The sequence below is a fragment of the Elephantulus edwardii genome, unplaced genomic scaffold, assembly GCF_000299155.1.
Source record: "Elephantulus edwardii isolate Elephantulus edwardi_28Jun2011 unplaced genomic scaffold, EleEdw1.0 scaffold00007, whole genome shotgun sequence".
In the NCBI taxonomy this organism is placed as follows: domain Eukaryota; kingdom Metazoa; phylum Chordata; class Mammalia; order Macroscelidea; family Macroscelididae; genus Elephantulus; species Elephantulus edwardii.
Genome location: NW_006399757.1, coordinates 10,568,402 through 10,578,700, shown reverse-complemented (window position 1 = coordinate 10,578,700; position 10,299 = coordinate 10,568,402). Strand labels below are relative to the sequence as shown.

Here is a 10,299-nt window from a genome sequence, read left to right as displayed (position 1 = left end):
CTTTCTTTCTTTCTTTCTTTCTTTCTTTCTTTCTTTCTTTCTTTCTTTCTTTCTTTCTTTCCTCTTTCTCTCTTTCTTTTTTTAAATTTTAATGAAAGTTTACAGAGACTTTGGATTTTCATTCATTCATTCATTGTTGCACTTTCCTCCCTGCCCACCTTTCCTCCCCCAGTTTGCTTTTCTCCTTGAAAAAAAAATATCTTTCATTGTTATACAATCCCCACCACTACCCCCAGGCGATGGTCTTTTCAGTCTCCTGCTATGTATCTGAGATTTGGATAGTGAAAAGGATGGCAGAAGATGAATCTATGCCTTTGAACTCAGGTCTTGGAAAAGAGTGCTGAATGCCCCATGCGCTGTCAAAAGAACAAAGTACAGCCAGAGTGCTTTTTGGAGACAAAGATGACAGAGCTTTGGGCATGTTGCTAGGAGAGGCTATTTCTTGGAGAGGGACAGCATGTGAATAAGAGGAATATCTTCAATAAAATGGATTGACACAGTAACTGCAGAATGGATGCAAGTGGATCAGAAACTATGAGATAGGACAGGGTTCAGATCTTTTGTTCGCAGGGTCACTACAAGTTGTACTTGACAGCACTTAACAACAACAATACAGGTATATGTGAGCCCCAGGTAGCCTCATGATTAAGAAGTTGTGTTTCCAATTCAAAGGCAGGTGATTCAACTACACAGCTGCTGAAAAACATGGAAAATCTCCTCCTGAATGATTTATAGTCTTTAAAAACTCTCTGGAGGATCAGCTGTGAATTGGTTCCAACTCGAGGACAATAACCACACACACACACACACACACACACTGTTGTTATGTGCTGTCGAGTCACCTATGACTCATAGCGACCCTATGAATGAAAGGTTTTGAACCCAGGCCTTTCCTGAGCCAATCTCACCATCTCTAACACATCTGACCCCACTGTCACAGCCACTGTGTCAATCCACCTCATCCAGGCTTTCCTTTCCTGCATTAACCCTCCACTCTTACAAGCATGATGTCTTTCACCAAGGTCCAGTCCCTCCTGACAACATGCCCCAAATTATGTAAGAAGGAGATTCACAATCCCTGCCTCCAAGGAGCAGCCTCGTTTCACCTTCTCTAAGACTAACCTATTTCTTCTCTCAGTCGTCCATGGCATGCTCAATATTCTTCTCTAACACCACAGATCAAAGGCAATTATTCTTCTATTGTCCTTAGCTGTTGTCCAGCTCTCAAATGCATAGCAAGCAGTTGAAAAGGCCACGAATTGTATCCAGCACAGCTTAGTCTTTAAACTGACATCATTACTCGTTAGCACTCTGAAGAGGTCCTCGACAGCAGATTTTGCCAATCATGTCTTTTGTCAGTTAACTTGTCTTCTGATTTTCTGACTGCTTGTGCCAAGGACGGTAACAACTTCAATCTTTTCTCCAACTACCATAACATTGCCTATTCTGATGGTGAGAATTTTATTTTCTTGATGTTGAGATGCAATCCATATTGAAGGCTGCAGTCCTTGATCTTCTGTAGCAAGTGTCTCAAGTTCTCAGTTTGGATGAGCACAGTTGTGTCATCTGTATAACACAGGTCATTGATGCATCTTCCTCTGTTTAGACAACAGTTTCTTGGTCTAGGTATAGGTTTTGCATGTTGTTGTTGTTGATTGCCATTAAGTCAAGCATGACTCATAGCAATCCTATGAACAAAAGACCTGAAGCCTTCTATGACTATTGTGGTTTCTCCAAGTTCATAGAGTCTCCAGAGGCATGTGTTTTAGGAAGTGGATGCCACTCCTGCTTCCAAACTTGTCTTAAACTGGGAGCTCCACCAAACACTGTCCACCATGGGCAACTGTTATGGCATTTGACACCCCAGTGGCACATGGTTTCACGTGAGCACAATCAAATGTTCTGGAATTTCCCTTGATCCACACCATCAATTGCCTTTGCATAGTCGATAAAACACAATTAAACCTCTGGTATTCTCTACTTCCAGCCTGTCATCAGCAATGATATCCCTAGTGACACGCCTCCTCTAAACCCAAACTCTGACGCCAGAGGAGAGCTGAACACCGGCCACTTCTGGAAGGAGGTCCTGGCAACTGCCCAGCCTTGGGCTGCCTTGCACCTCTGCCTTGATACGGGAACCTTGTCACTGCACTACTGTGTCTGTATGCTTGGTTGTCCTTGTGTTTTGTTTGGCGGGGTATCATTTTCTTATATTGGGGAAGTATTTTCACATGTCGCTGCTTTTAACAGCTGAGGTATGTACGCACTTGCTTGTCTATCTACACGCATACACATACTCACACATGTCTGTTGTTGTTATGTATGGTTGAGTCATAATTGACTTACAGCAGACCCCCAAGAGGGTTTTCAGAGACAGTAAATCACATGGAAGGGGACAGTCCATTTTTCTGCCACAGAGCAGCCAGTAGATTCCAACTGGTGGGACATTGGATTGGCAGCACAACTCCTTTTGATAATTCTTTACAGGAATTATTGAGTACTAAACTCGATTTATTGCTGTTGAGTTGGAACCAACTCATAGTCGACACTCCAGGTTTATACGGGAGATTTCCTTTCTTCCTCAGAGAAATGGGTAGATTTGAACCACTGGTAATTTGAGTTGACAATATAACTTTATATCCAGTAGGCCAGCAGAGCTCCCTTACTGTACTAAGAACGCTGTATAAAAGACAAACTGCCAGCAACTCATATAAAGGACTAAGTAAAATGGATCCCATTCATTTGCAACTTCTCTTGCTGGGGCAGACTGTGGTTTAATTCTGAGTCACTAGCTTAATGTGTAATATGAGTTTTAGTAGATTTTCTTGTTTGGTGAGTTTACGAAGAGGAAAACGAAAAGCCTTAAACCTTGTTTTCCTCAGCCGACTCTTCATTATTGTGCATGATCATCACTGTGATCACTGGCTACAGGTTAGGCACAAAATAGGAATCCCGAGTTCCATTTTTAGTAGAGTCAACAGTAGCCCTACACACACACAGAGAGAGAGAGAGAGGGAGAGGAGAGAGAAAGAACGAACTGGGAGCATGTGTGAGAGAGAACAAACTGGGAGCACGTGTTATTTATTTCAGAAATTTCCATGCACAAGCATCGACAAAAGAGTTCATGTTATAAAGCTCTGCAGATGAGAAAATAAAATGTAAAAGTGCATGAAGAGGGCAGCTAGACATTTGTTAAAATGAAAATGGTTTTGCTTAGAAACCAGGGTAAAAATCTTCCAATTGCCGTCAAGTTTATCACAGAGTAGAACTGTCTCAGTGGGTTTCCAAAGCAGTAACCACCAGAGAGGCTGATTGTCTTATCTTTTCCCTCTAAATCAGCTGGCAGGTTGGAAGCCCAGACTTTCACTTTGCAGTCTTAGGCTTCACTCCAAGTGCCACAAGGTCTCTTTTTTCCCTCCCAACCAAACCCAAAATTAATCCCACTACTGTTGAGCTGATTAAAATTCATGGCTGTAAATCTCAGTGGGAAGAGATTACTTATCTCCCTTGGAGTGGATTATGAGTTTGAACAACTGATCTTTTGGTTAACAGCCCAACTGTTACCTGCTACACCAGTAGGACTCCTTTCCCTAATGAACAAAACCCAAACCAAACCCTTTCCTGGAGAGGCAGCTCCTACTCCTTGCAACTCTACAGTGGGTTTCTGAGGCTTTGAGTCTTCATAGGAGGAGACAGCCCATCTTTCTCCCCAGAGCAGTCAGTGGATCCAAACCAGTAACCTTTAAGTTAACAGCACAACACTTAATGCACTATACTGCCAGAACTCCTTCCTGTAATAAAGGCACCCATAAAAACAAAAGTCTTTTAATGTTGATAAGATAAATTTTTCATGAAATTTTCATGCTAAAAACTCTTCTGGAAGTCCCTCTGAGCACATGGCCAATGGGAGAAACCACTCCAAGTGCCGATTCCCAACAGAGTGATACTCTGGTCACACCTTAGCCACATCTGCTCTCCCCTGGTCCTTTCTTTACTTGCCTTTTCTTGATGGAAATATAAATAAATACAACATTCAAGCAACTAACTTAAACCGTTTCCAAGTAATGATTTCTTTTTCCCTGGAATATTTCAACTAGTTAACCTGAATAATAATATCTAACTTTTCACCTTTGATACTCTTAATAAAGATCCCATTACTCATCTTGAACTCCTCTTCCTGCTAGATTCCTGTCAAAGTGGCCATGTCACCACCACACAATAGAAAATTAGCCTGCTGTAAAGATGTCTTACCCTGAGGTCAGGTTTTCCACTATCATCACATAGCACAATCTATCTCTGCCTCTAATTTTGAATCCTCTGCCTAAGGGGGATGAGGAGGAAGCAATCTGTGTTGTCTGATATGACTTCTTTTCTGTAAATTCATGGTGCTTATTGCTCATTAAAACTAAGTGCTCCATGAAAATGGAATTCACTGCTTCGAGAGATTCGTCATTGTCCATGCTCAGCGTCTGCAGTTTCAGGGGCCCAGCAGTGCAGAGAGAACATCACAGCTGAAATGAGCATTCTCTTACCATTCGAGAATATAAGTGGTTTCAGAAACACAAAGCCGAATTGGTGTCTTTGAAAAGTAATTGAAATGTAGCATTTCATCTTCAACTCTACCTTCTGGACTTTAACCTTCTTAATTTCTTACATCAGTTTATCCCATAAATTGACGACTTCTATAAACCATATACATCTATACGTAATGGATGAGTTGTATATAACCATACAGCAGGAAGGCTGCATTCAGACCTTCTGATAGATCAGAATGTGCAATATTGATTTGTCAGTTATAGGAGTTGAAACACTGGATTACATTAACTTAAACTGATTCACTTTTACTTAAACGGTCTGTTTCATTTCTCGGAAAATTGGTGATAGTAAAGAAGAGAAACTGTATTTAGAAACATGTAGCAGTTTGCTCGGGAATTCCGGTTGTGAATTCGGGCATGTGTTGTTGCTGTTGTGTGCTGTCAAGTCAGAACTGACCCATAGCTGACCCTCCAGCAGGTTTTCACTGGGAAATCACTGGGAGGAGATAGTCCACCTCTTGAGGAGCAGCTGGTGTGTTCAAACAGGTACCACGTCCCTTCTTACCACTAAGGCCACCAGAGCCCCCTCATGGTGGTATAGTCCATAGCAAATTGTGTTGCCGATTTAAAGGATGCGTGTCTCCAGGAAGTTCAAATCCATTAGCAGTTCCAGGGAAGAAAGATAAGCAGTCTCTTCCTGTTATGATGTACAGCCTTGGAAACCCAGTGGAGAGGTATGTGAGCTGGAACCAACCTGAAAGGGGTGAGTTTGGAGCGGGTGTTTTGGAGCTGTTTTCTAGTGTGTAGATGCCACTGACCAAATGGCTGCTTGTGAGATGGCCTTTCATACATAGGTAAATAACGGTGATTATGGCGTCAGAAGTGAGCTCTGGTGGTCCAGAGGTAAGAAGTTGCACTGCAATTCCAAAAAGGGATGTGGTTTGGGTCCACCATTTGCTCTACGAGAGAAGGATGGGCAATCTCCTCCCATGTGATTTACCTGCTGGAGGGTCAGCTGTGAGTCAGTCCTGACTCGATGGCCAACAACAACAACAACATGGGGTTAGAAAGGTAACCCTGGTGGCCCGGTGGTAAGAAGTTGTGCTGCCAGCCCAAAGGCAGGTAATTAGCACCCCCAGCTGCTCCAGGGGAGAAAGATGAGCAGTTTCTTCCAGTGTCATGTACTGCTGCGGAGAACCTGCTGGAGTGTCAGGTTTGAGTTAGTTCTGCCTCAGCGTTATTAAACAACAACAACATGGGGTCAGAGACAGTGCTAAGTGCAGTGGTCCTCATTAACATACTGGTGTACGTTAAAATTTCAAGAAGACCCCTCCTGATTCTGATTTATTTGGTAAGAAATCGAGGCTAGATATTTGTATCTGTGGGAGATTTCCAAAGCTTTTGAAAAACGTGCTGTTAGTGTTTAGAATTCTTGCCTAAGGCAGAGGTTCTCTGTCACTGTCTTACATCTGACTTATCTGGGGATCTTGCTAAAATATCCTGTCTATAATTCTAACAAACTGCCAGGCGATGCAGTGCTACTGGTTCCCAGACCATCCTGTGAGTTGTTGTTGTTTGTTGTGTAACCCAGAGTTGGAACCAAGCCATAGCTGGCCCTTGGGCAAGTTTTCAGGGGCAGTTAATAGCATGGGGGATTACCCATCTTTCTCCCACAGAGCAGCTGGTGACCTTGAACTGTGTGCCTTCGGGACTGCAGCACAGCTTCTTGCCACTAGGCCACTAGAGCCCCCTATCCTTTGAGTAGCAGGAGCCATCTTATTTCCTGAAGCTGCTATGCTGATACCGGTGGGTCGCTGAGGTGTCAAGGGTTTATTATTCTAGCCATTTACTGACTTTGACTTTGCCACATGGATGGACAAAAATATACAAATAGAGTGTGTTCATCTATTCACAAGGGGATTATCTAGTCTCACCATTAAATTGAATGGGTTCAGCAGCAGAAATTGAGAATCTCACTGCCAGCAGAGAACACAGTTTCAGGATTTCTCTCCTTTTGGAATAGCACAGCCCACTGTGTGTACTTACACTACTTCAGTTCAACCGTTCAATTCACTGTCAGAGTGAATCCTCCATTGGGTTTCTGAAACTGTAAAATCACATGGGAGAAGACTGTCTGTCTTTCTCCCTCAGAGCCACTGACTGATTCACCATCAGAGAAACATGGCCTTTGGTTTAGCATCCAACTCCCTATTGCCTCTACCAATGGCTGGACACTTGTGGTCCTTCCACCTGGAGTGAGTCTTTGTACTTATTCAGACTAAAGAAACCAAACTTTCAACTAAGTTAGTATGCAGATTCACACAAAATATAGATAAATAGCCTTATTTTCTTCATCAATGATCTGACTTTCACAAGGACAAAGAACAAGAATGCAATAATTTGAGGTTTCTGGGGTATGAAATAAAATCAGAAACAATATCCAGAGGTAACCTTGCTACAGCTTTGGAACTGCACTTCAGGGTGGCCTCGGCAAGTTTAAACAAAAAGACATGGCCATGCATGGACCAGGTGGAATTTCGGTATAAAAGATAAGACATTCACCTATTTGCTCACTAAAAGCACACTACGGTTTTGAAGAGCAAACCCTTTTCCCTCAGATACGGAGAATGATTGTATGTCAATGTTTCATGGTCCTGGATAGCAAGTGTAAAAAATACTCAAAACCGAGTCCAAGAAAATGAATAGTATCTCGATGCGTGTTATATACATCTTACTGGGGTCACTCTAGGATGGTTATTATTACATCTGCATCAATTTAATGCTCTAAAGTAAAACCTGGCCCCTATAAAATGTGAAGTCTTATTAAAGAGGTAAACTTACCATGTGTAGATAATCTGCCCTCTGGGGTAAGTATACAGTATAATGTAGCAGTCACCGCCATAAAATTCACCATATGCGTTTCGGTCAATTGGGATCCTACCATTATTTTCTACACGCCAGATCTGGAAGGAACGAAATATATGTAACAAAGTTAATTTTTTTCTCTATTTTATAATGCTTTCCAAAAACTACAAATAATTTTCAGTTTAGATCTGACCGTAGTGACTCTATAGGACAGAATAAATCTGCCCCAGATGGTTTCTAAAGCTTTAAATCTTTACTGAAACAGATTACCATATCTTTCTCCCATGGAATGGGTGGGTCGAACCACAAACCTTTCATTTAGCAGGAAAGCACTCAGCCACTGGGCCACCAAGGTTTAGCAAGCTATAAGAATGTATATTGTGGGGTCCCCCCCAGGTTAGGCTATAACAAATAGTGCTGCTATAAGCATTCTCATGCAAGTCTTCTGGTGGACAAAGGATGCCTTCTCCAGCTTACTGAGTAAAGAATTATACTGCCAATCCAAAGGAAGGCAGTTTAAATGCACCAGCAGCTACAAGAGAGAAAGATGAGAAATCTCCTCCTATTCTATTTACAGCCTTGGAAAAGTTACTGGAGGATCAGCTTTGAGTCAGTTCTGACTATGGTAAGGAGATCGAGGGGTTTTTTCCCCTTTATTATTCTCTCTCTCATTTTCTCCATACCTTTTCAAGCTGTATGCAGAACAGATCATCTGGGAGGCTGGGCTGTATGAGGAGAAATGCGGCATCAGGATTGGTGGAATATCTATTAACAATCTGTGTTATGCAGATGACACAACCCTGCTTGCTGAAACTGAGGACCTGAAGCGCTTGCTGCTGAGGGTCAAGGACTGTAGCCTTCAATATGGATTCAGGCTCAATGTCAAGAAGACAAAGATTCTCACCACTGGACCAATTGGCAGCATCAGGATGATTGAGATTGAGATTGTTCACAGCTTTAGTTTGCTTGGCTTACGCTTTCCACCAGCAGCCAGGAAATTAAAAGACGTATTGCCATGGGAAAGTCTGCTGTTAGGGACCTCTCTAATGTACTCAAGGGCAACGGTGTGTCTCTGGAGACTAATGTGCGTCTGGTATAGGCATGGTCTTTGCAATAACTTGCTATGTGTCAGAGAACTGGACAATGACCAGGGACGATAGAAGGAGAATTGATGCTTTTGAGCTTTGGTGTTGGAGAAGAGTATTGAGTGTACCATGGACTGCTAAGAAAACAAACAGATTCATCCTGGAGAAGGTTAAACCGGGCTACTCCTTGGAGGCAAGGATTCTGAGGCTTCGTCTGACATACTTTGGTCATGTTGTAAGGAGAGACCGGTCCTTGGAGAAGGGCATCATGCTTGGGAGAGTGGAGGGCAGGCGCAGAAAGGGAAGGACCTCTGGGAGGTGGATTGATTCAGTGACTGGGGTAACTGGGATGGGTGTGTCAGAGACAATGAGATTGGCACAGGACAGAGCAGAGTTTAGAGCTGTTGTACACAGGGTCACTATGAGTCGCAAACAACTCAACAGCAAATAACAACAACACAACAATTATGTTTTAGATGAAAGTTTAACCAGAAAACAAGATTCTCATTCAACAATTCATAAACTTCTGTGTGGCCTTGGTTATAACCACTGTACCATGTTAGCACTTTTGTCATCTCTACCCTGCCTGCCCCACTCTCAACAACCTAGCTCCTCTATCCCTCCTTGGTGTTACAGTCTCGATTTTATGTAACTATTGTACAGGTGACTGTTTAAGGGAGCACAATTTTTCATAAATGTTATTGTTTATTTTTAGGCCAATCTATCCTTTGACTAAAAGGTGACCTCAGGGAAAGAATTTAGATTTGAGTTAAAATAATATCTTAGGGTGATAGTCTGGGGAGTTCCTCTAGCCTTTCAGGCAAGTAAATTTTGTCTTTTTTTTTTTTTTTTTTTACAAATTTGAGTTTTTTTACCTTTTCTTCCCATTCTAGTTGGTTCCACTTTTTGCGTGTCCATGGTCAGAACTGTTAATAGGGGTAGATGGGCATCATCTAGTTCTTACAGTCTCAGGCTTGAAGAGGCTTTGGTTCACATGAGCTAACTAGTCAGTGAGTGGAATAATCTCATCCTTGAGCCTCTGGTTTCCATCCTCGCCTTTGCTCCATATGGCATATAATCAACTTTTAAATTCATTTTCAAATTTTGCAAAGGGAAGAAATTTTGTGAATCTGAAAATTTGTCTTATGTGCTATCAAGTTAGAACTGATACATAGCTCATCCTTCAAGTGGTTTTCAGAAGCTGTTGAGATGGCAGAGAAGAGGACTGCCCATCTTTCTCCTGAGGAATTGCTGGTGGATTCAAACCACATTCCTTTGAGTTGGCAGCACTTCGTATCCACTATACTAGAAGAGCTCTCTAATGATTTTGTTGTGTTGTTGTTGTTGTGTACCACTGAGTCAGAACCAACCCATAGCTGACCCTCTGATGATTTTTCAGATGCAGTTAATCACACAGGAGGAGATTGCCCATCCTTCTCCCACAGAGCAGCTGATGATCTTAAACTGTGTGTCTTTGGTATTGCAGTAAAGCCTCTTGCTACTAGGTCACCAGAGCTCTAGAAGTGCTTATGTTTGAGAGCACATAACAACAATAGCAACATATTACCTTTATATCCTCCACAGTCTTTAGCTCAGTACTGAGTCTGCTGGTTAATAAACTCCTACTGATCAGTCAATTGGTAAAAATCACTGAACACTCTAGCAGAATAATGGATTATAATATTCAGACTTTTAACTTTATATAATAAAGGGATGCTTTTTTAAAATCAGGAATTAATTTAATGATATGATTCTTTTTCTTTATGTTTTAGAGATGAAATGATAAATTTTCCCAGGTAAATTTAGCAAATTTT

The 10,299-nt window shown here is 41.9% G+C and overlaps 1 protein-coding gene across 1 annotated transcript in view; it reads right to left on the bottom strand.

Annotated features, from left to right (window-relative positions):
• SCIN (scinderin) overlaps positions 1-10,299 on the bottom strand; it is an 89,661-nt gene that overhangs the window by 19,809 nt on the left and 59,553 nt on the right. The window contains exon 9 of the mRNA XM_006880246.1: positions 7,377-7,498. Coding sequence (XP_006880308.1) covers positions 7,377-7,498 — 122 coding nt within the window. The remainder of the gene's footprint in view (positions 1-7,376; positions 7,499-10,299) is intronic.